Below are 27,461 nucleotides of genomic sequence, written 5' to 3'. Positions count from 1 at the left end.
ACATTTAAACCCCTGCACAATAAGACTGTAGTATAGTTTTTCAGTCTTTTATGGAAAAATAGGGCAGAAGAGGAATCTGGGGACAGGTCATGGAGTACCTTAAAACAGACCGGGAAATTGTAGGTCTAGAGCTGTCTTTAACTTGACTATGACCAATGGAACTGTAGATCCTCCTGGAGTGCGACTCTCCTCTCCAGTCCCATGATGTGCCCAAGAGGATCAGGAAATGCACTTCTGCTGAGAGTACCTAGGAAGACAGTCCTATTACAGCAAGCAGCTCTTTAAGACCACAAAGCTAAACCAGGCTATCTCAGATGGGATACAAGAGAAAGTGCTGAAGTGTAGGGGCGGCCTTCAGATCAGCATGTTGTTATTGGGAGATTTGTTTCACTGTTTTGTATAAAATTGTTCAGTACCTCCTCATTGCCTATTGATTAAAAAATAAACTCCAGTGCTTCACCTTTTAAGTCCCAGTCTTTCCAAAATTATTTATTGATAATCAAGCAAAGAGTTCCATTCCTAAAACAGATTCCTGGATGGCTGCTGAATAAATGGTCAGGTGAACAAAATACTGAGAGAAATCTGTATGATAGCCACCTCAACAACTGAAATGGCTGATTTTGTGATCATGTGATTTATTATTTGGCATTAAATCTTAAAAACACTAGCTTGATTCTCCCATGCAAATAGGCGCATCCGTATACCCAGCTGTGTTCGTTTCTGTGGTCATGGCACAGAAACAAGCAGAAGGACTTTGTCAACTAAAAAACAGCACAGTGTGTTCATCTGTAAGGATGCATAACAGTGAAAAGAAACATTTCAAATTAACAACAGAATATTTTTTCCATCTCTAGGGACCAAGAGGACCAGACAGTCTCCCAGGGGAACAAGGTATACAAGGTACCAAGGTAAGTCTTGGTTTTCTCATTTCATATTCAGTAAAGTTTTTTGAGCCCATATGTCCTACCTGTCTTTAAAACTGATGTATTTCCTTATAAAAGTATGGGTCCACATTTTCTTTGTCTAAATATGAAACACATAAATTTTTACTACACACACAAATGTTTTACAAACTATATACTTGGTGTCTTAAAAAAATTATATATAAGTGTATGCTTGCATGTGTAAGACCACAATTCACATTCTTATTAACTCACCTGGTATTGATACTTTGCTAGGGTAAAAAAGGAGATCAAGGAAAAAGAGGGCCTCATGGTCTTACTGTAAGTAGTGAAACATTTCACGTTAGAGATAAACATTTAAAATCTCCCATGTTTTTCTTGGTGTATGACTAGTATTTGGGGAGGGAACTACTTGACAGAACATTTTCTTTCTCATTTAGGGTAAGACTGGGAACCTTGGGGAGAGAGGAGTTCAAGGGAAACCAGTAAGTAATTAAAGATGATCAAGCTATGAACAAATTTTTTCCACTTTATTTTCTGCCACAACTATTGTTTAGTATTCAGTGTTAGACTAAAAGAATGAAAATTCTTGGCCTCCTTTAATCATTAAGTCAGTGTTTTATTTGGGCAAGTAGCTCACTCATTCTAGGCACGGGTTGTACCTAGCTGCAAACTAGTGGTGACAACTGTTACTTTTCCTTTACCCTAGTGTGAATAAATTAGTTTTTCTGTAAAATCCATTCCAAAATATAGTGGTGTGATATCACATAAATATAATGGAATATTAATAAAACTAACATAACAAGAATCTTCTTTGAAGTTTCTTGCCTCGTTTCATAACTCAGCTTGAGTGTGTTTTTACACCCTTGGAGTGTGGAGCTGTGTCATCATGCTTTCTCATGGCACTGCTCTAAGAAAGAGTTTTTAATATCATAAAATACTATTTTCCTACTATTAGAAGTCTTTTCAAAAGTATACATTTCTTTTCCTTGAGAGGCAGCAAGTTCTTTTCTGTGGTCATGGCACAGAAAAAAGCAGGAGGATTTTGTCAAGTAAAGAGCACAATGTCTTCATTCATTAACTGAGGGGGGAAAATGTTTAAAAACAAAGATGCATGTATACATATGTACACACATACATATATTAAATTATATATATTATATAAACATAATTTTGAGCACATAAGCTTAAATGTATGGATATTTTTACTTTAATTTGGAATCAAATTTTATGATAATTATATTTTATTGATGACATTTTGATTTGTTGTATATATATTTATGTATAGTTTAAAGTTATAAAATTAGATAATAATTTAAATGGACTGTAACTGAAGAGTCAGAAAAGGATAAGAGAAAAATGTTTTTACTACTATTTAAATTGTCATTAACACCACCACTTGCCTTTATTTGCTCCTTTTTGAAATCTGCTGCCCCCTGCCTGTAGTTTCCCATAATAGCATTATATTAGACAGTGGTCAATCCTAAGTACCCAGAGACCCTAAGAGAAAAACGACTATAATCAGCGAAAGAAATTGTGTGTGACATAGTTATTAATAGAAGTCATTCCCACAGAACATTCCTTCAGTATTAATATTCATCATCTGGGTTTCTGTTATATAAACGTAAATGATGTTTCGGTAGATTATTTCCAATTTGTTACACTGTACACAAAGCTAATATGTAGCAATCAATGGAAAAATTCGGAACTCATCAAGTCATTCTTCTTTTAGAAAACTGAGGCAGAGAGAAATAAAATTGCTAACTCATTTTGCACATTGTTGACATTCCTTAGAATTTTTCCGTCACTTTCAGCCTATCAGGTATGCCTGTGTAAATGCAAATATGATATTTGACTTCCTCAATCAAATAAAAGACACTAAAACCATTTCATAACCATAGCTCATAGCATGCAGGTTTCATAGACTACCTTAGTGGATGACATGGGTTGGACATTAATTGAGGTTTACTTAGTCCTGTATTTACAATGTCTACTTTATTTAACTAAAATAGACTTTGAGGACTTAGGGAAACAAGGATCAATTATCCAAATGGCCCCAAAGATTTATTTGATCCTGCCCCGTAATTCCGGTGTCTGTAGTCATTTATGCACTGTCAACAAGCAGGTAGTGCTGTATAATAGGAAAATACACTGGAGGTCAAATTGACCCTTGTTTCAGTGCATGCTCATAGCTGTATAGTATTGGTTAAATTGGTTGCCTGTCTGGATTATATTTTCTTAGTGTACAAAATAAAGAGACATTTCTAAATTGTCATAATTCTAAGCCAAGCATTAAATGAAAAATAGTAAATATATAATATATAATACTGTAACATATAATAGTAACATATATTCTCCTAGTCCAGATAACCAGGAAAAGTATATTTGTCTGTGGGCCAAGTATGTTTCCTATACTTGCTTTCTATCCACACTTAGATCTGAGTCAAGGAGCAGCAAGAGGAGAGGCTATCCATTGTGTTATTAAGTTGATAAAGCCTGGGTAGCTGTTTTTAGTCTTTTAAATAGTAAAATCTATAACAGTTCTTACATTGTTGATTTTTTATGTAGATATTTTTTTAGTTAATGAGAGAAAGGTAATAAATAAATTGGTGTTTCTCTAGTTCTTTAATTCTGTCAAATTTTGCTTCATGTATTTTGAAACTCTTATTTTTACAGTTCACATTTATGATTATTATATCTTACTAATTACTGACCATTTTAACTTTAAAGAATTTTCTTCTATATATGCAACAATACTTTTTATTCCCAGAAATACTCTTTGTTTTTGAAATCTACTTTGTTTGATAGGTAGGTCTCTCTAGGCATTTTATGCTTGCTGTTTGCATGGCATATCTTTTCCATTCATTTACTTTTAACCCATCTGTGTCTCATTGGTTGGACCTTGCTTTTTTATTCATCCTGAAAATCTCTGCCTTTTATTTAGTGTTTGATCGATTTGCATTTACTGTAATTATTGAATGATTACATGTAGGTCTACCATTTTATGGTTGTTTTTTCTTTGTGGTGGTGGTGGTAGTGCTGTTTAGTGCCTTCTTTTGGCATTGAATAATTTTGAGAACTCCATTTTAATTTAGATATTACTCCTTTAGCTGTACTTCTTTACATTATTACTTTTAAGTGGTTATTCTAGGTCAGGAGTCAGAAAATATTTTCTATAAAATGCCAATATTAAATATTTTATGCTTTGTGGACCAGATGGTCTCGGCCACAACTTCTCAGCTCTGTCATCATAGTGTGAAAGGGGCCATAGACAGTATGTAAAGGAGTGATTGTGGCTCTGTTCTAATAAAACTTTTTTTCAAAATTAGGTGACGGTCCAGATTTGGCCCTTAGGCTGTAGTTTTCCAGTGACTAGTATAGGCGATACAGTATGCATCTAGCTTTCCATAGCCTACTTAGGGGTAATATAGTAATACTTAACATAATTGTAATAAACTTGCAATGATATAGACCCATTTACCAACATCCTATCTTTTATGCTCTTATTATTTTGTGTATTACATTGGTATGTTATAAACCCTATATTACAAAGTTAAAATTTTGTTTTAATATGAATAAATATTTTTTTGCTTTAATTAAAATATGTATTTTAGAGATGTGTAGGGGAAAGTAGTGTTTCTTTTTTTATTTATCCATGCATTTACTCTTTCTTGTTCTTCTTTCCTTTCTTTATATGTGCATTTCCAAATGGTATCAGTCTGTATTTCCTTTAGATTTCTTATAGTCAAGTTCTGCTAGTGATGCATTCTGTTAGTTTTTATTTCTGAAAATGTCTTTTATTCACCTTCATTCTTGAAGGATATTTTCACTGCATATAGAATCCTTGACAGGGATTTTATTTGCTTTCATCTACACTGTAAACATGACATGTCATTTTTTGGCTCCATTTTTTCTGATGAGAATCCACTCTTATCTTTATCATTATTCTTCTACATATAATACATCATTTTTGTCTAATTACTTTTAAGATTCTCTCTTTATCTTTGGCTTTCAGCAGTCTGACCATGATGTGCCTAAGTAAATTTTCTTGCTTTTATCCAACTTGAGATTTACTGAGTTTCTTGTGAGTATTAATTTGTGTTTTCACTAAATTTAGAAATTTTTCACCTTTATTTTTTCAAATACTTTTTTCAACCCCATCTTCTCCTGTTCTTCTTGGATTCCAATTAAATATATATTAAACAGTTCAATATCACTCCTTAGGTCCCTAAGACTCTATTCATTCAAATATCAATCTTTTTTTCCTGTTTCCTTTTTTTGATCGGGCAAACTGACTCTGTCTTCACAGACTTATTAAGCCCATTCTGTGAAACTTTATGATACTGTACTTTAAAACTTTACTTCAGATATTTAATTTTCAGTTCTATAATTTCCTTATATTTTAAAGATGCTATTCTTCTGAGATTTCCTATTTGTTTACTCATCATGAGTATTTTTTTATTTTTATTTACATTATTAACCATATTAAAAAAAGCAACTCTTAAATCCTTATGTGATAAATACAAGATGTGGGTAATCTTGAGTTTGGTTTCCATTAACTGCTTTTCTTATGAATATGTTGACATTATCATGTTCAGGAATTTTGAATTATACCTTAGACATTTTGAATGATTCTTTATAGAGATTCTGAATTCTATTATATTTCTTTGAAGAGTATTGCTTGTTTTATTTTTTTAAATTCGCAAGCAGCTAACTTGGCTGGATTCAAACTCCATATTCTCTCTCCTCTCTGATAGGTGACTGCTGACATGTCTGTTCAGTTCTTTGAGCCTTGGCTAGGCTTCCTGAAGTCTGCCACACTAATACATATATACTTCAGATGTCAGCAAGCAGTTTAAACAGAGCTTATACTCAGAATTTGAGCCCTCTCTGGCTCTTTCTCCCATCATTTTCCAACAACTGTGGTTACTCTAAATTCTGCCCTCTGGTTCTCCATGCCAGAAAAACTATAGGTGTCTATTCTCCTTTTAAAAATCATCTTGGAGGGTGGAGCCAACATGGCGGCGTGAGTAGGACAGTGGGAATCTCCTCCCAAAAACACATATATTTTTGAAAATACAACAAATACAACTAATCCTAAAAGAGAGACCAAAAGACACAGGACAACAGCCAGACTATATCAACACGTGCGAGAGCCCAGCGCTTGGTGAAAGGGGTAAGGTACAAGCCCCGGCCTGGCGGGACCCTAGCACACCTCCCCCCAGCTCCCGGCGGGAGGGAGAGGGAGCCCAGGACTGCTAAACACCCAGCCCCAGCCACCCGCACCAGAGCGCAGACACAGTGCATGCGTGGAGGGCTGGAAACTAGGGAAACAGGGCAGCAAGACCTCTGAGCGAATTCCGAAGCTGATGCCCCTGTGACAAAGAAAAGCGAGTGCTTTTTAAAAGTCTTAAAGGGACAGGGACATAACAGCTGGATGGAAACAATGAAGGTCACAGCCCAGTGGCTGGAAATTACAGGGAAAAACTGGGTACACTAACCCCCTGGCCAACAGCTCTGAGACCCCTCACGGAGGTAAACAGCCAGACAACCCCCCCCCCCCCCGGTCTATTACCCCTCCGGGGGCTGTGAAAGCAGAGAAGCAGCCTAAGGCAGGCCTTGCCATCAGAAAGGGAGTTTTCTCTATATCTGCCGGCAAAACACAAAGACCCAGTCTACACGCAATTACCCAACACAAGCCACTAGGGGTCGCAGTTGTCCCAGTAAAGAAAGGCCAGCAGCAAGTGAAGTTTGGCCCTCCCAGCTGACAGTCAACATGAAAAGGCAAAAAAATATGATCCAGACAAGACTAACCCAGACAGCTTAGGCATCTGCTACATATTCCCCTGAGAAGGAACCTGGGGAGATAGATTTAACCAGTCTTCCTGAAAAAGAATTCAAAACAAAAGTCATAACCATGCTGATGGACTTGTAGAGAAATATGCAAGAACTAAGGAAGGAGAATACAGAAATAAAACAAGCTCTGGAAGGACTTCAAAACAGAATGGATGAGATGCAAGAGACCATTAATGGACTAGAAAACAGAGAACAGGAACGCAGAGAAGCTGATGCAGAGAGAGATAAAAGGATCTCCAGGAATGAAAGAATTCTAAGAGAGCTGAGTGACCAATCGAAATGGAACAATATCCACATTATAGGGGTACCAGAAGAAGAAGAGAGAAAAACGGATAGAAAGTGTCTTTGAAGAAATAATTGCCAAAAACTTCCCCAAACTAGGGGAAGAAAAGGCCTCTCAGACCACAGAGGTACACAGAACTCCCATGACAAGGGATCCAAGGAGGGCAACACCAAGACACATAATAATTAAAATGGCAAAGATCAAAGACAAGGACAAAGTATTAAAGGCAGCCACAGAGAAAAAAAAAGGTTACCTACAAAGGAAAACCCATCAGGCTATCATCAGACTTCTCAACAGAAACCCTATAAGGCAGAGGAGAATGGCATGATATACTTAATGCAATGAAACAGAAGGGCCTCAATCCAAGACTGCTGTATCCAGCACGAATATCATTTAAATATGAAGGAGGGATTAAACAATTCCCAGACAAGCAAAAGTTGAGGGAATTTGCCTCCCACAAACCACCTCTACAGGGCATCTTACAGGGACTGCTCTAGATGGGACCACTCCTAAAAAGAGCACAGAACAGAACACCCAACATATGAAGAAGGGAGGAGGAGGAATAAGAAGGGAGAGAAATAAAGAATCATCAGACTGCGTTTATAATAGCTCAACAAGTGAGTTAAGTTAGACAGTAAGATAGTATATAAGTTAACCCTGAACCTTTGGTAACCACAAACTTAAAGCCTGCAATGGCAATAAGTTCATACCTCTCAATTATCACCCTAAATGTAAATGGACTGAATGCACCAATCAAACGACACAGAGTAATAGGATGGAATAAAAAGCAAGATCCATCCATATGCTGCTTACAAGAGACTCACCTCAAATCCAAAGACATGCACAGACTTAAAGTCAAGGGATGGAAAAAGATATTTCATGCAAACAACAGAGAGAAGAAAGCAGGTGTTGCAATTCTGTTATCAGACAAAACAGACTTCAAAATAAAGAAAGTAATAAAAGACAAAGAAGGACATTACATAATGATAAAGGGCTCAGTCCAACAAGAGAATATAACCATTACAAATATATATGCACCCAATACAGGAGCACCAACATACCTGAAACAAATACTAACAGAATTAAAGGAGGAAATAGAATGCAATGCATTCATTCTGGGAGACTTCAACACACCACTCACTCCAAAGGACAGATCCACCAGATAGAAAATAAGTAAGGACACAGAGGCACTGAACAACACACTAGAACAGATGGACCTAATAGACATCTACAGAACTCTACATCCAAAAGCAACAGGATACACACCGTCTCAAGTGCACATGGAACATTCTCCAGAATAGACCACATACTAGGCCACAAAAAGAGCCTCAGTAAATTCCAAAAGATTAAAATCCTACCAACCAACTTTTCAGACCACAAAGGCATAAAACTAGAAATAAACTGTACAAAGAAAGCAAAAAGGCTCACAAACACATGGAGGCTTAACAACATGCTCCTAAATAATCAATGGATCAATGACCAAATCAAAATGGAGATCCAGCAGTATATGGAAACAAATGACAACAACAACACTAAGCCCCAACTACTGTGGGACACAGCAAAAGCAGTCTTAAGAGGAATGTATATAGCAATCCAGGCATATTTAAAAAAGGAAGAACAATCCCAAATAAATGGTCTAATGTCACAATTATCAAAATTGGAGAAAGAAGAACAAATGAGGCCTAAGGTCAGCAGACGGAGGGACATAATAAAGATCAGAGAAGAAATAAATAAAATTGAGAAGAATAAAACAATAGCAAAAATCAATGAAACCAAGAGCTGGTTCTTCGAGAAAATAAACAAAATAGATAAGCCTCTAGCCAGACTTATTAAGAGGAAAAGAGAGTCAACACAAATCAACAGTATCAGAAATGAGAAAGGAAAAATCACGTCGGACCCCACAGAAATACAAAGAATTATTAGTGAGTACTATGAAAACCTATATGCTAACAAGCTTGGAAACCTAGGAGAAATGAACAACTTCCTAGAAAAATACAACCTTCCAAGACTGACCCAGAAAGAAACAGAAAATCTAAACAGACCAATTACCAGCAACGAAATTGAAGCAGTAATCAAAAAACTACCAAAGAACAAAACCCCCGGGCCAGATGGATTCACCTCAGAATTTTATCAGACATACAGGGAAGACATAATACCCATTCTCCTTAAAGTTTTCCAAAAAATACAAGAGGAGGGGATACTCTCAAACTCATTCTATGAAGCTAACATCACCCTAATACCAAAACCAGGCAAAGACCCCACCAAAAAAGAAAACTACAGACCAATATCCCTGATGAACGTAGATGCAAAAATACTCAACAAAATATTAGCAACCAAATTCAAAAATACATCAAGAGGATCATACACCATGACCAAGTGGGATTCATCCCAGGGATGCAAGGATGGTACAACATTCGAAAGTCCATCAACATCATCCACCACATCAACAAAAAGAAAGACAAAAATCACATGATCATCTCCATAGATGCTGAAAAAGCATTTGACAAAGTTCAACATCCATTCATGATAAAAACTCTCAGCAAAATGGAAATAGAGGGCAAGTACCTCAACATAATAAAGGCTATCTATAATAAACCCACAGCCAACATTATACTGAACAGCGAGAAGCTGAAAGCTTTTCCTCTGAGATCGGGAACTAGACAGGGATGCCCACTCTTCCCACTGTTTTTTAACATAGTACTGGAGGTCCTAGCCATGGCAATTAGACAAAACAAAGAAATACAAGGAATTCAGATTGGTAAAGAAGTTGTTAAACTGTCACTATTTGCAGATGACATGATACTATACATAAAAAACCCTAAAGACTCCACCCTGAAACTACTAGAACTGATATCGGAATACAGCAAAGTTGCAGGATACCAAGTCAACACACAGAAATCTGTGGCTTTCCTATACACTAACAATGAACCAACAGAAAGAGAAATCAGGAAAACAGCTCCATTCACAATTACATCAAAAAAATAAAATACCTAGGGATAAACCTAACCAAAGAAGTGAAAGACTTATACTCTGAAAACTACAAGTCACTCTTAAGGGAAATTAAAGGGGACACTAACATATGGAAACTCATCCCATGCTCGTGGCTAGAAAGAACTAATATCGTCAAAATGGCCATCCTGCCCAAAGCAATATACAGATTTGATGCAATCCCTATGAAACTACCAGCAGCATTCTTCAATGAACTGGAACAAATAATTCAAAAATTCATATGGAAACACCAAAGACCCTGAATAGCCAAAGCAATACTGAGAAAGAAGAATAAAGTAGGGGGGATCTCACTCCCCAACTTCAAGCTCTACTATAAAGCCATAGTAATCAAGACAATTTGGTACTGGCACAAGAACAGAGCCACAGACCAATGGAACAGACTAGAGAATCCAGACATTAACCCAGACATATATGGTCAATTAATATTTGATAAAGGAGCCATGGACATACAATGGGGAAATGCAGTCTCTTCAACAGATGGTGCTGGCAAAACTGGACAGCTACGTGTAGGAGAATGAAACTGGACCATTGTCTAACCCCATATACAAAAGTAAACTCAAAATGGATCAAAGACCTGAATGTAAGTCATGAAACCATTAAAGTCTTAGAAAAAACATAGGCAAAAAGCTCTTAGACATAAACATGAGTGACCTCTTCTTGAACATATCTCCCCGGGCAAGGAAAACAACAGCAAAAATGAACAAGTGAGACTATATTAAGCTGAAAAGCTTCTGTACAGCGAAAGACACCATCAATAGAACAAAAAGGAACCCTACAGTATGGAAGAATATATTTGAAAATGACAGATCCGATAAAGGCTTGAAGTCCAGAATATATAAAGAGCTCATACGCCTCAACAAACAAACAAAAAATAACCCAATTAAGAAATGGGCAGAGGAACTGAACAGACAGTTCTCTAAAAAAGAAATACAGATGGCCAACAGACACATGAAAAGATGCTCCACATCGCTAATTATCAGAGAAATGCAAATTAAAACTACAATGAGGTATCACCTCACACCAGTAAGGATGGCTGCCATCCAAAAGACAAACAATAACAAATGTTGGTGAGGCTGTGGAGAAAGGGGAACCCTCCTACACTTCTGGTGGGAATGTAAATTAGTTCAACCATTGTGGAAAGCAGTATGGAGATACATCAAAATGCTCAAAACAGACTTACCATTTGACCCAGGAATTCCACTCCTAGGAATTTACCCTAAGAATGCAGCAGTCAAGTTTGAGAAAGACAGATGCACCCCTATGTTTATTGCAGCACTATTTACAATAGCCAAGAATTGGAAGCAACCTGAATGTCCATCGGTAGATGAATGGATAAAGAAGATGTGGTGTGTATACACAATGGAATACTACTCAGCCATAAGAAAAGGGCAAATCCTACCATTTGCAGCAACATGGATGGAGCTGGAGGGTATTATGCTCAGCAAAATAAGCCAAGCAGAGAAAGAGAAATACCAAATGATTTCACTCATCTGTGGAGTATAAGTACAAAGGAAAAACTGAAGGAACAAAACAGCAACAGAATCACAGAACTCAAGGATGGACTAACAGGTACCAAAGGGAAAGGGACTGGGGAGGATGGGTGGGTAGGGAGGGGTAAGGGGGGAGGGGAAGAAGAAGGGGGGTATTAAGATTAGCATGCATGGGGGGGTGGGAGAAAGGGGAGGGCTGTACAACACAGAGAAGACAAGTAGTGATTCTACAGCACTTTGCTATGCTGATGGACAGTGACTGAAAAGGGGTTTATAGGGGGGACCTGGTATAGGGGAGAGCCTAGTAAACATAATATTCATCATGTAAGTGTAGATTAATGATAACAAAAAAAAAAAAGCAGTTCCTGTGTGGTGACTTCCAATGAGTTCTACACAATGGTATAAAGGGCATATAAAAGTGTAGGCAAAGGGTTTGTTTGTGTTTATACAGAGGATCAAAGCCTAATTTGGCTACCCCAAAAATGAACGAAGACACGGTATGAAAAAGAACTTCCAACATCAGCACTCTCGGGAAGACTCATGCCAGAAGATGATCATCAAAAAACCCCAACAAAGATACACGCACTGCTACAGGTGTAGATGCACTCATCCCACCAGTTCCTGGACTTGCCATTGGAATGAAGAAGGAGATATCTAAGCTGGCCTGTGCATACAGTAAAACAACAAATTTGACTGGATCTATACTGTTGGAACTCAACCAAGAATTAGGAGAAGTGCAAATTGTAGCGCTCCAAAATCTTACAACTACAGACTGTTTACTGTTAAAAGAACATATGGGATGTGAACAGTCCCCAGGAATGGGTTGTTTTAATTTGTCTGATTTCTCTCAGACTGTTTAAGTTCAGTTGGTCAATATCAACCATATCATAGACAAGTTTTCACAAATGCCTAAGGTGCCTAACTGGTTTTCTTGGTTTCACTGGAGATGGCTGGTAATTATAGGTAAGCTTTGGTTATATAACTGTACTCCTATTATGTTAATGTGTGTGTGCAATTTAATTAGTAGTTTAAAACCTATACATGCTGAAGTTACTCTACAAGAAGATATGTCAAAGAAATAATCAATCTTCCCATGTTTTCTTCCACCTGCTACTTCTATAGCTTTTCTTCTTCCTTCCTAATTACAACCCCTAAATAGAATTCGTGCCTCATATCAAATTTACCGTGTATCACAATTCTTCCAAGTGGTAAAGATACCTCAAGACAAATGCTGGGCATAGAAGCCACAGGGCATAAATATGCAAAGAAGTAAAAAACTAACCTTTTCAAACAATATGGCTTCTCTCTCACTTACCAACATTACATTTTCCTGTATGGCCCCGGAAGATGACTGGTTAGCCAGAGACGGGTAAGATTCCTCAAGGGAGGAACAACCTAAGACAGGCACAGTTGCAGGGGGCCATCAGGTGAGAAATTGGGGATCAACAGAGGTGAGGCTTAGAACCTCTCCTCACCTGTTCTGAGAGAAATCTGCTGTATCCGTGGATGTTTTATTGCCCTTGTCTAGCTTGGATTAACACAGTCTACATGCACACACCTGATCATCTACATTTGCTCTCTTACAACACTAAACTATGTTTTCTACCTTTATCTTGCATCTACCTACCACTTCAGCATTTTATTAAAAATAATAATAATAGAGAGAAATGTGGTATCCACATATAAATCAAGTATAAAAATCAAACAAATATTCATATTTGAACTGTTTATAGTTCATAATGCATGATCAAAACCGAAAGTTTCTGTGATGACTGCCCTTGTACTGTTCACCATGTAACTTATTCACTATGTAAGAATTTGTTCTCCATGTAAGAACTTGTTCGTTTTGCTTCAGAAGATTGGAGACTGACGAAAATTAGCCCTGGGGTGGATTAATGATTATACATTGAGCATTGAGTCCCCTATACAGAATTTTATTGTTGTTAACAACCATTTGATCAATAAATAGGAGAGATGCCCTCACAAAAAAAAAAAAAGTACACACTTCCAATTGTAAAATAAATAAGTAACTGGGATGTAATGTATAGCATAAGGAATATAGTCAAAATATTGTACCAACTTGTTATGGTGATAACTGGTACCTAGAATTATCATGTATATAAATGTTGAATCACTGTGTTGTACACCTGAAACTAATGTAATACTGTGTGTCAACTACCCTTCAATAAAAATTAATTATCTAAAAAAAATAAAAATAAAAAAAATAAAAATCATCCTGTATGGCTTACCTTCTGGCTAAAGGCCATATTTTAAAAATCAGAAACTAGAGGCATTCCTTTCTTCTAAGTGTAGCCCCCTCCACATTAGTTTTTGCCTATTTTGGGTCTTTCTCCAAATCATTCAGATCTTTCTTTTTTAATATTTTATCCTGAGATCATAGTTATTTGTATGCAGGTTGGTTTGATAGGAGCTACTGGACTAATATTGGAAGTAGAAACTCATTAAGTGTTCTTCTTTAAATAGAGTTTTCTCTGGAGTGACTCAGAATACTTGAGAAAAATTTATTTCATAATCTTATAATACAGAAAGTATATAGTAATAACTATATTCTTCCCCATCCTTCAGATAATAAGACAGCATGCACGGTTTTCATGATCCTACAATAAAAGTATAGCTATGGAAATAAAACTTATATGCTCCATTGCTTATTCTTGTAAAAAGGCTTTGAGGATATCATACATGTTTCCTGAAAATGGAAAAAGGATTGAATGCTTTATTTCTCATTGAAATCAGTAGAAAGCAGTTTAGTATAGGGGAAGCACACAGCCTTAGAGTCAGACATATTGGAGGTCACATACTGGTTCTGCCATTTACTAGCTATTTTCACTTTGTACAAATTATTTAACCTCTTTGAACCTCAGTTTCCCTATTTAAAATGAAATACCTTTCATAGTTCTATCAAATAATATTATGTGCTTGGCACAGGCTATAAATAAACAGCATACCCAAAAGTCATTATCCTCATGGTCATCATTATCGTAATTGCTGAGTTGAAGTAATAAAGCAAGGAGTTCTACTAAAATAATATATTTTCAGTAGCATCTGAAAAATCTTAAAGGGAATTTTTATTTTGTGCCTGTTCTTTTCTTCATCTCCAATAAAAATGGAGTCCCCTTAGACTGCTTCACAACCTTACCAAACAGCCTCTGGGCACCATTAACAGTGTTAAAAGTATATATTAAGCCCGATATTGTGTTCAAACACACTTTATAAAGCAAATTGGGCTTTTAAGATTTTGAAATTATTTCAGTTGGCATACTAGGCACAGAGAGATCCCTTATATAGATGTCACCTCTTAAGTAGGTGACCGGAGTGAATGGGTAGCATATAGTTTTCATGACTAGGATGACAGGGCCTTAGTCAGATGAGAGTCCATGATTAGACATACCCTCCTTTCTTTAACCAGAGAACCATACATAACTGAACGTAGCATTGATGATTATAACTTAGAAGATTGTATGTTGCTAGGTATTTTGAATATTTTTGCTTCCAATTAGTATCTTTTTTTCTTAGCTTTTAATTTTAAGATAAAATGATAATTGTGATCTGCTGTGTAGTTGCCCACCTTCCCATGGTCAACAATGTAAAAGGGGCAAATTTCAAATACACAAGAGCAGTATTTTATATCACCAGTAGTCATTAGTGCCTGGCACACAGTACATGCTTCATAAATCTTTAAATAGGATGATCAAAGGAGGGTCAAACCACTATTTCTAAGAGTCAATTTTTATGGTACCATAGGTGTCATGGTGTAAAAGTGGAGGGAAATGAAGGATGTTGGAAAGGTCCAATTTAGTCATTTCTGGTCATCTAGGTTCTGAGACCCCTGTGCCTTGCCAGGTCTTAAGGGCATAAGACATACTTCTTAACACATCACAGGAATATTATTTTTTTGGGGAAAAGCTTTTTGATATTGATATTAAAGGTATTAAATAAAAACCTAAGGTAATTTGGGTAAATTATTCATCACATAAGAGTGGGGTATATATATATGTAAAAGAATATAAGGTAGATATAAGGAATTCCTACAACTCAACAACAAAAAATAAGCCAATGAAGAAATGAGCAAAGGACTTGAATAGACATTTCTCCAAAGAAGATATTGCTCAATATCACTAGTTAGTAGGGAAATGTTAATCAAAACCACAATGAAATATCACTTCTCACTCATTAGGATGCTTGTTATTTAAACACACACATCCTTGTTGGCAAGGATATAAAGAAACTGGAACTCTTGTGCATTGCTGGTGGGAATGTAAAGAGGTTGAGTCAATACAGAAGACAGTTTAGTGGTTCCTCAAAAAAGTAAAACATAAAATTACCATACAGTCCATTAATTTCACTTCTAGGTATATACCCCAAGAAATTGAAGGCAGGGACCCAAACAGATATTTGTACACCAATGTTTATAGGAGCATTATTCACAGCAGCCAAAAGAAAACCCAAGTGTCCATTGATGAATGAATATGAATTAACAAAATGTGATATGTACATACAATAGAATATTATTCAGCCTAAAAAGGGAAGTCTTGACACATGTTACAACATGGATTAATTTTGAAGACATTATGCTACATGAAGTAAGCCAGACACCAAAGAACAAATACATGATTCCACTTATATAAGGTACCTAGAGTAGTCAGATTCACAGAGACAGAAGGTAGAATGATGGTTGCCAAGGGAATGAGGGAGAGGGCTAGGGAGTTATTTAATGGGTGTAGAGTTTCACTTTGGGAAGATAAAAAGTTCTGAAAACAGTTAGTGGTGATGGTAGCACAATAATGTGGAGGCACTTAATGGCAGGGACCTGTGCACTTAAAACTGTTCAAATGGTAAAGTTTGTGTTACATGTGTTTTACCACAAAAGAAAAAAAATAATAGAGGTAGACAGAAAATTTAGGTGTGAGAATTGTGAAGGGAAGCTGAGGTAAGGATACTGACTAAAACATTTTTAAGCATCATTCTTCAAGTTTTGCCACTGTTTGTTCAGGGTTTACAAGGACCTCCAGGGAGTGCAGGAGACAGGGGACTTGAAGGAGAACCAGTAAGTTTATCTTTATACTTACATAATTGTGTTTTTTTAATAAATGCATTTACTTTTTTGTTATTTTCCCTTCTTGTGTGTGGCTGGTATGTTTGAAAACAGTATTTATCATGGACACCTAATTATATAGGACAAATATTTAGCTGTGAATATAGTTTTTAGAGCCCTCCTGTTTTTATATGGTCAAATCCTGTTTTTCTGATACTGTTAAAACTTCACATATTTCTATTTTTGAAAAAGATAATTCTGTTTTATTGAATCTCAGAAATTTCCTTTCCTAATGGCTTTCTGTTTATGGCAGTAATTATTACACTGCCACATGCATACACAAACATATTTATGAGGCCAACTCTATAATAAAAGACCAGAAAAGCCAAACTATACACATGATGGGCCAGAGTGTACAAATGGCGGAAATGCTGGTACATCAATAATATAAAAACTTACGTCACAATTTCATGAATGTGATCCAATTATAGCATTTCCATGGAAAATGAATAGTGAAAAGGAAAGATCTTGTCGTAACTACTTTCTCACAATTTATTCTTTATTGCCTGTGACGTCACTCTTCTAGTTAATGATGTCAGATGTAATATGCTATAACATGCTTCTAATATTTACAATACAATATAGTCCTTCATACTGCTGGGCTGGTCTTATCCATGAGTTGATGCAAAGGTTTACAGGTGGCCTTTGCATAATTCATTTAGCAAGTAGCAAGTGGAAAATTCTAAAAGTCAGAGAGATGTTCTGACCAAACTGTTCAGTTCCTCCTTTACATATTTAACCTATGCTATAAGCTCTACAAACAGTAAATAAAGGTTTCCATATGTCCCATGTATTAAATATTCCATATATTAAATAATATATATATATATAATATTCTCTGCAAATAGTCTTAGATAAGGTATTGGTTTTATCAAACTAAATCCTTGGTTTGCTCTCTGGTTTGTATCTCAACTTGCCATCTCAATCCTAATATTACTTCATCAAAAATAATGCAATTCTCTTTAGCATTATATACGTAAGTATCTTTTTCTTCTAAAAAGTCTGTAGCTCCTTGAAATCAGAGACCATTTCCTTCAACTTTATAACCTTCTTTCCTGGTGTAGTGTCTGGCAAAGTATATCTTCTTAGTGCTACTTGTTAAATGGAATTGACAAAGGCTATATACCCGAAGGCATGATTATTCAGCCAGTATGTTAGATGAAGTGAAATAGAATGAGAACTAATTTAGTCTTAATAAATAAAGAGCATACCTAAGTAAAGGTAAGTATGTTAACAGAGTTATGGCAACAGTAGAGATATTATCTCAGGCTTTATACAGGTCAATATTTGTTATTGTAGCCATAATGACTAAATGGCTTATCAGCACCCAAATTTGATATTACTATAATAATTTAGAAAAGAGTTTAAGATAACTAAACATACCACAGTTTTTCTTACCATTACTACATTTTTAAAAATTAGGTCTTCACAAACTGTTAGAGTATAATCTCATAGAAAATTTTGTCTTGTTATTTTCTGAATCTGAATAAAATAACTTCTTCGTACTATCTTTCCAGAAAGATCAAACAGTGTAAGTAGCTCCTTTGGGTGGCTGTGGCAATAGCATTATAGTATAGTTATTAAATAAATATTAATCTATCTAAAATAATTCTAGCCAGTTAAATGGCTTCCATACACAAAGAAGATCCTTTATGTTCAACAATTTAATCTTTATGCAATAAACAAATTATTCAGTGTTAGTTTACTTCTAATAATTGCTATACAATATTACAGGGACCAATATTTCCATTAACTTTGCAACACATTTTATTGCTTAACTTTATAATCATAAAGATATATTGCAAACCTTAGTGATTGTCCCCTGTAAACATTGTTAGATCTATTCATATGAAATAGAGGAATTGTTGAACTGGATTCACTACCATAATAAAGTATGACAAGCAAACTCCAAACTACTTTTACTTCAATAGAGACCGTGTTTGCTTCTTTAAAAATCCCATTTTTGTTTGTCTTAAAAAATTGTATCTACACCTGTCATTCCCATTAAGTAGTTAACTTTGGAAAGCCTCTTAGCACAATGTTTTACTCTTATTAGGTGCTTGATTAATGTTTATTGAGTGAATGGGTGAATTAGGGAATAAAAATGTGAAAGGTATTATACTTTTTTTCCTTTTCTTTTCTTTTGAATCCAAGCATAGCTTAATATTGCTCACGCACACACAAGACCACAAATGCATCAGATATTTAGACTGCAGATAAAATTTTGTTTATAAAGAGAGTTAAGTAATACATAGATAATATGTATTTTCTTACATATGATGTAATATAAATTTCCTATTTAGATTTTTATGTTCATTGAAATCTAGAGTAAATTTTGACTTGGATCTTAAATTTTATTTTAATATAGGGACCACGAGGACTGCAAGGTGTTGCTGGACCTCCTGGAGAAATGGGTGCTGAGGTAATGATTTTGTAGCTCTTTCTTATTTTTTAAGAAATCAATAATTTTTTAAGACTCCTCTAAGGCAAAGTTGATATATCAGATACATAGTTTGAAGAATAATTCTAATAATGTTTTGTTTCATACTCAGAAAATAAACCCTAAAATCCACTAAAAGCAAGGATCACTTTTGAATGAATATAATTTTATGCATACAAATTTCTCTTAACAACTCATCTAAAAGATAGAACAAAAAGTGAATGCAACTTTGCCTTCACTGATTTAGAGTTGACTTAATAACTCTTCTCTCTAAGATGTTCTGTTTCCTTTATAGAAGAATATTAAAGTGACCCCTGTTTGGATGTATCTTGGAATAATAAACCTTACTTGTTGTAATTATAAACTTCATTTCTGTTTGTTAACTTTAGCTCTAATTAAGTTAAATGTAAATTGTCTCCTTTGGCTTCTGTGAAACTTCTCTTTCTTAATTCTTCTCTTTTCCTTCCGATTAGCCTTTGCCTGTCTTTTGTGAAGCTGTCCTTCCTCTTCCCTTAGTTTAGCAATCATATTACTGCCGTGACTTTGATTCCTCATAACATGCTGACAGCTCTCAGCGTGACAGCTCTAACCTACGCTCTTCTCTTCAGCTCCATCTTGTCTTACATATGCACCTTGCTACCTACAGACTTCTCAATTCAAATGTCTAAACCAACCATCACTTTCTCACTGTTCTTCCTCCTTTTATTCCTATCTCCCTGACAGAAACCTCTTATGCCCAGGAACCCAAAACTGAGAATAATCCTGGATTCCTTCTCCTACTTTATTCTCTCCAATCAGACATCTTTATCCTTTGAATAAGCCTCTCTGATGTTTCAACTGTATGCTTTCCTTTTCATCCCTGTTGCCAGGGCTCTAGTCCTCTGCTCTTACTCCGTGTCTCCTCTAACTCCCACTATTCCTCGGCTGCCCATCAGTTTATCTTTGTCATATTATTCCTCCCTTTGAAATTTTTCAGTGGCTTTCATAGCCTTTAATAAAATATCAATTTCTTAACCTGATAATGTTCTACATTATCTAATGTAGAACCTGTTCAACCACATCCAAATAAAACCTTATTTACCCCTGATGTGCTCTAGTTTTGTTGACCTGTTTCTAATTCTGCGATTATGCCGTATTTTCTGGATATGTCCTTAGTATTCACTAGGGATACAAGGGTGGCTGAGATTTGGTCCCTGAGTCTTTTAGGAGTTTATAATCTATTCCAGAAGGTAATCATATAAGATATCACTGTATTTCAGTGTGTTAGATCCAATGATGGAGGTCTTCATGGGCCAGTATAAGAGCACAGTCATGGGCACTAACTTCACCTGTATAAGAAGAAAAAGATTTGTTGGGGAAGAAGGGACAGGGAGGGGGAGTGATGAGATGAACTTTATGGAATGAGTAGGAGTTAGCTGTAAGAAAATTGGGAATAAGGATAAGGGAATTCCAGAAAAAGGGATAATATAAGTAGGAACTTTCAAACATGAGGCAGTATGGATTCTTCAGTGCTAAAATCAAAACAAGGAGTGGTAATTGATGAAGTTATAAAGAAATGGTTGGACCATGAAAAGTCTTATGTACTATCTTAAGAAGCTTCAGCTTTTTATCTTATGGGCTATAGTAAGTCATTGTAGGGTATAAGTAGGTCAGTGATAAAGTCAGATCTGTATGTTTGGAAGATGATTCTAGCAACCTCATGGAGGATGTATTTGGGAAAACAAGAGTGAAAACAGGTACACCTACTAAATGGCTGTTGTATTCAACCAGGCAAGAAATGATAACCTTCTGAACTAAAGTAGTAGGCATACAAAGGGAAAGAAGACATGAATTTGAGAAATGTTTGTCATATAAATTCCGCAGAACTTGCGTATTTGTGGGATATGGAAAATAAAGGGAAAAGACAAGTCAAAAATTATTCCCAGATTTCTAGATTGTGCAACAGGATAGATGTCAATACCCTTTGCTGAGACCAGAGAAGAATGTTAAGGAGAATAAGGTCATAATCTGCTAATCTACACAAGGTAAATGATTAACAAGTAGCAGAACCTGGCTTTGCATCCATATCTGAATCAAAGCTAATGCTGATAACCTGTATTATACCACATCCTCTGAACCTAAAGAAAGCTGATAGAAGTCATACCTTGTAATGAAGTTTTTTAACAGAATAGAAGACAAGAATTCTGTTGTGATAAGGAATAGGGTTGGGTAGGTCAGCTGAGGAAAATATGCTGGTTTAGAATAGTAGTTGAGGATAATGATGTAACTATTAAAAAATTGGTGAAATGATGGTGAAACAGAGGGAGTATAAAGGAACTAAACTTTTAGCAAAGTGATACATCAGGAAGTAGAGGTATAGCTCTTGAGTTTTAGAAGTAACCACTAGGAAAATTAAAATGAAAAATTATTTATAAAGTAGTTACTTCTGATGAATGGGACTGAGACCTTTCATTGTAAGTCCATCTGTGCCATTATACATATATAGCTTTTATTTTGGTAAAAAGCAAGGTGAATATATGTTGCAGAAGCTGAATCAAAATGCAAAGCTGAGCTTCCTGTCATCTGAAATGCTGTAATTTTATAAAAGATATTTTAATCTCTAATAATTATAAGAAATATTATCACCAATGAGATCAGAACTATTATGGAATCCCTGAAAGATAGAAAGCAAACAGAGAACTTTTGGTCAAGATTGTATTGTGAATGAATGCTTTAAATTGCCCCTCTACTCCAAAAACATAGGAATTAGAGAATACATATGTATGTTTATAATTGTGCACACACACACACAGAGTGAGAGAGAAGAGGAAGCATGAGGAAGTCAGGGGCACGTATAACATGCTCATCAATGAGGTAAATATCTCCGAGAGACAAAAAGAATTCAACAGCAATCATAGGTGTTCCAGGCCTAGAAATAGCCAGAGTTTGCAAGAAGTTGTATGTTTTCAAGGGAAAAGGAAACAAATGCTTCCCAAGTGGACCCATCCATGAAAAGAGAGTGGAAAAGATGCTGTATGTGTCTTTTATAATGTGAATAAATTCATATCTTCTTTGTGTGATATATTTTATAAAACCAATAAAGAATACTGAATTTTTTTAATGAAGTGTATTCCAAAGGACTCAACAGAAATGGATATCAAAGTAAAATGATCACACAGAACAGTAAGAGTATGAGGGTAGAAAATTAGGAGAGGAATGTAGTTTATCTTTTACTAAAGATAAAAGGATGAGAAGAAGGATTAGAAGAAACTGACTTTGAAGGTCCTGAGTGCCAGTAATGTTGCTTTGGCATTTGAACTGATACAATGCCCCTTAGATTATCTAGTCTTAAGCCATGAAGTTTACAAAGGAGCAAAAATGACATTTTCCTGGACCTGCCCAAGGGTAAAAATTACTACCAGCTTCTTATCAGGTTGTTATTGCCTTTGTAATTGGAGAGGGAACAGATACAAACAATGTGTGACATAATTCTCTTCTAGGGACCTTCAGGTATTGAGGGAGAATCTGGTCTGCAAGGCGAGCCAGGTGCAAAGGTAACCTTCCTAAATAGTAAAGGGGAGGGTCTTAGAGAGTCTTTAAACTTTTACCAATCAATCCCCTATGTTTGCTAACCCATCCTGAAAGCAGGTGGAAGACAGCAGATAAAAATGGGAAGTGTTCTCAAATGAGTTAGAAAAATTTGTCAGAAAAAATATCAGCTGTATATTTGCATACAGATGTACACACATATGTATGAATACAAATAATAAAGCCTGGGGAAAATATTATCATTAAATGAATCTGGGCAAAAAGAAAAGGGACGTTTTGGGACTCCTCTCCTCATGATTGCCTTCCGTACTTGTTGGACATGCAGCTCTGGTAGGGATATAATCCTTCCCCTTGTTTCCTCAGGGAGATGTGGGACCTGCAGGCAGCGTTGGAGTTGCTGGGGAACCAGGGTTATGGGTAAGTACCTACTGGAAACCATTTTAATACACTGGCCTGCCTATTTTGGGAATCAAAACTTAGCCTAAAGACTTGAAAAATTACATAATAAACATTCCTAGTGCACTATAGAAAATGTTTGTCTTTATTTCATAATGTCAAAAGCTGCATGCCAAACCATGTTCACATTGTAATTTAGTAGTGTTTAGAATCCTGACCTCTTACATCCTTTGTCATCTGAAGAACCCTGCCAAATAGATGGAATCACTGTGATTGTGACTAATGTCAGCATTAAGAAAAATTCACAAATACTAGTGACAACTCTCAGGATATTTATTGACTTAACAAGACAGGCAAAAGATTGAAATCTAATTTATGTTTAAAAAAACAACTACAAAAACTAGAGTCATGCAAAGTTAACAAGATTCAAGGAAATAATTGTAAATTGTAATCGAATAGTTTACAGAAATTATTTTAATGTAGACAGCCCTTAATTGGAGCTGTGGTAAGGTTTTTCCTAAGATAACAGTGCCCAAGAGAATTTTAAGTGACATTTATTTACTAAAAGTCAATCTCGGGAGATGTATTTTGCACATCTTTCTTTTTCATTTTCCACTTTTTTATATTTTTCAGGAGGCAGGCAGTACAAGATCAGGGTAATGCGAGTGTTAATGATGGGAGCAATGGGGTCACTGTGAAGATGGACTGATTAATTCACTTTTAAATAGTTCAGGTGGCAAGAGAGCCAGTGCTACTTTAACAGCTTCATATAGTATGGCTCTACATTTCTGTACAAGTTTTATATGTAGGAGATAGCTTCTTGAAATACCAGGGCCTTAATTGTTATCTCTTCTCTATAAAAATCTGGTACAATGATTTTAACTGAATTAAGTTGTATTAATCCATGTAAATTCAGTATAGCAAGATACTGTAATTTTATGAGATACAGTATTTACAGTCCCTCAACTCAGAAACACAGATGTGTAGCTGTATAAATTTCTAGAGCTACCAAATGAATGTATATTACCTTTCACTATCTAAAAGTTATTAATATTCTGGGACCACCTTGTATTTGAATTTACAGTATGACTCTTTACATCATCTTCAGAGCTAGTCTAGGCAAATTAAATAATGCTTATTATATTACCAACTACTCCTTATAAATAGGTAGAAGTAGGAGTAATTATATAGAAACACATTACTTTCTATAGATAGCAGGAGCAAAGAATAAATTAAGAGAAGTGATTTAGAAGAATAATAAATCTTGCTGTTTCTGCTTCAAAATAGGGTGAACCAGGAACTGCTGGAGAAGAAGGTCACCAAGGAAAAGATGGATTAAAGGTAAATTACACCTTTAAAACTATGATTAAGGTTCATTTTGTTATGAAATCTTTAAAATACTACACATAATTATTTGTATCATCCAAACAAAAATCTGCTTATTGTGTGGTATAATTGTTTCAGTGCTTTTCCTTTCATAAAAATTTTTATTGGGTTACAGGGAAGCCCAGGAGGAAGTGGACTTCCTGGAGAGGATGGAGAAAAAGGAGAAATAGGTTTACCAGGGACTGTGGGGTCCTTGGGTAGACCAGGTCTAATGGGCCCTCTGGTGAGTAATGCTGGGTCCATTTTCAAAGACTCAGTGAACTCAGTTCCCTGTGTACACACACACACACACACACACACATTTTCAAAGACTCAGTGAACTCAGTTTCCTATGTACACACACACACACACACACACTGACTCCCTTATTTGTCCACCTGGTAATTGGTAGGGTGGAACTGTGGCTTGAGAGAGGGACAGACCAGACACTGATTATAAGCCTCAACATCCAAGGCGAAAAGACACTTTTTCATGTGTCTGGAACACAAGCTTTCGAACCTAATTTTTTTCTCCTGCTTTATTGAGATATAACTGACATATAACACTGTGTAAATTTAGGGTGTACAATGTGATGATTTAATGTGCATATATATTGCTAACTGATTATCATAATAAGTCTGCTTAACACATCCATCACCTCACATAGTTACCTTTCATGTGTGTGGAGAGAATTTTTAAGATTTACTCTCTTAGCAACTTTAAAGTATATAATACAGTATTAAGTATAGCCACCATGCTATGCATTAGATACCCAGAAATTATTCATCTTTTAACTGGAAATTTGTACCCTTTGACCACTTTCACTGATTTCCCCCATCTCTGCCCCTGGCAACCACCAATCTACTCTCAGTTTCTGAGTTCAGGTTTTTTAGGTATCACATATACATTACATCACACAGTTTTGTCTTTCTCTGTCTGACATATTTCACATGGTATAATGCCTTCAAGGTTGATCCATATAGTCACAAATGGCAGCATTCCTTCTTTTTATGGCTAATAATATCGCATTGTATATATAAATCATATTATATGTATAAATAATATATATTGTATTTTAAAAATAGTTACTGTATATGCATGTGTTTATTTCTGGGCTCTCAGTTCTGTTCCACTGGTCTATATGTTTGTTTTAACGCCAGTACCATAAAGTTTTGATTAGAATACCTTTGTATTAATATAATTTGAATTTAGGAAGTGAAATGCCTCCAGCTTTGTTTGTCATTCTCAAGTAGCTTTGAATAGTATGGGCATTTCAATAACACTAATTTTTATGTCCATGAACATAAGATGTCTTTCCATTTGTTTGTCTTCTTCAATTTGTTTCATCAATGTCTTACAGTTTTTAATGTAGAGACATTTCACCATCTTGGTCATTTTTATTCCCAGGTATTTTATTGTTTTTGATGTTATTGTAAATAGGATGGCTGTCTTTCTTTTCCAGATAATTCATTATTAGTGTATAGAAATGTGACTACGTTTTCTAGGTTGATTTTACTACAACTTTACTGAAATAATTTATTAATTCTGACAGCTTTTGGTGAAATCTTTAGGGTTTTATGTATATTAAGATCATTCATATGCAAACAGATAGTTTTACTTCTTCCTTCTGATTTGGATACTTTTTATTTCTTTTTCTTGCTTAAGTGCTCTGGCTAAGACTTCCAGTACTATGCTGAATAGGAGTGGTGGGAGTGGGTATCCTTGTCTGGTTACTGTTCTTAGAGAAAAAGCTTTCACCACTGAGTGTGATGTTAGCTGTGGGTCTGTCATATATGGGCTTTATTATGTTGAGGTAGGTCCCATGTATGCCCAATTTGTTGAGAGCTTTTATCATGAAAGGTTACTGAGTTTTTAAAAATGCTTTTTCTGTATTTATTCATATGATCATGTAATTTTTGCCTTTAATTCTGTGAATGTAACTTTCCACACTGATTGTTTTATGAATGTTTGTTTAATCATCCTGTCATCTCTAGAATAAATCCCATTTGATCATGGTATGTGATCCTTTTCATGTACTGTTGAATTCAGTTTTCTAGTATTTTATTGAGAATTTTTGAATCTATATCAGTTAAAGATATTCACCTGTAGTTTCCTTTTCTTGTAGTATCCTTATCTGGCTTTGATATCTGTGTAATATTGGCCTTGTAGAATGAGCTAAGGTTATCCCCATCTCTTCAAAATGTTGAAAGAGTTTGAGAAAGATTAGCATTAATTCTTCTTTAAGTGTTTCATAGAATTCATCAGTGAAACCTGGTTTTTCTTTGTTGAGAAGCTTTTCAATACTAATTCAATCTCCTTACTTGTTGGTCTATTCAGATTTTCTATTCATTCTTGATGTAGACTTGGTAGGTAATATGGTTATACAGATATATCCATTTCTTCTATGTTGTCCAATTTGTGGGAAAATTATTATATATAGGAATGGCTTATGAGCCTTGGTCTTTTTGTGGTATCACTTATAATTTCTCCTTTTTCATTTCTAACATTGAGTCCTCTCTTTCTTTTCTTGGATAGTCTACCTAAAGGTTTATCAATTTTGTTTTGTCATTTCAAAAACACCAACTCACAGTTCTATTAATCTTTTTTACTCTTTTACTTATTAATTTTATTTATTCTCTATTTTACTCATTTCTGCTCTAATCTTTATCATTTCCCTCTTTCTGCTAACTTTGAGCTCAGTTTTTCTTTTTTTAAAATTGAGTTATAGTTGATACACAATTTATATTGGTCTCAAGTATACAACACAGTGGTTCAACAATTACCCATATTATTAAATCCTCACCCCCAGTGCAATTACAATCTGTCAACATAGGAAGATGTTACAGAATCATTAGCTACATTTTCCATGATGAGCTACCATCATTGTGACAACTTATATTATGATTGAGAATTTTTGTGCCCTTTTATTCCCTTCAGGCTCCCCACCCATGGCACCCCACCCCAGCCCCCATGGTAACCATCAGTCACTTCTAAATTTCTATGAGTCTACTGCTCTTTTGTTCATTTTGTTTTAGATTACACAAATAAGTGAAATCATATGGTATTTGTCTTTCTCCAC

The 27,461-nt window shown here is 35.4% G+C and overlaps 1 protein-coding gene across 4 annotated transcripts in view; it reads left to right on the top strand.

Annotated features, from left to right (window-relative positions):
• COL24A1 (collagen type XXIV alpha 1 chain) overlaps positions 1-27,461 on the top strand; it is a 364,470-nt gene that overhangs the window by 216,225 nt on the left and 120,784 nt on the right. For all 4 annotated transcript variants that reach the window (XM_073234227.1, XM_073234226.1, XM_073234225.1 and 1 more), the window contains 9 exons: positions 855-908; positions 1,179-1,223; positions 1,343-1,387; positions 16,552-16,605; positions 19,022-19,075; positions 22,573-22,626; positions 22,985-23,038; positions 24,305-24,358; positions 24,519-24,626. In XM_073234227.1, the coding sequence (XP_073090328.1) occupies positions 855-908; positions 1,179-1,223; positions 1,343-1,387; positions 16,552-16,605; positions 19,022-19,075; positions 22,573-22,626; positions 22,985-23,038; positions 24,305-24,358; positions 24,519-24,626 (522 nt within the window). The remainder of the gene's footprint in view (positions 1-854; positions 909-1,178; positions 1,224-1,342; positions 1,388-16,551; positions 16,606-19,021; positions 19,076-22,572; positions 22,627-22,984; positions 23,039-24,304; positions 24,359-24,518; positions 24,627-27,461) is intronic.

This window comes from Manis javanica, chromosome 4, assembly GCF_040802235.1.
Source record: "Manis javanica isolate MJ-LG chromosome 4, MJ_LKY, whole genome shotgun sequence".
Lineage (NCBI taxonomy): Eukaryota > Metazoa > Chordata > Mammalia > Pholidota > Manidae > Manis > Manis javanica.
This window is presented reverse-complemented; position numbering and strand designations above follow the sequence as displayed.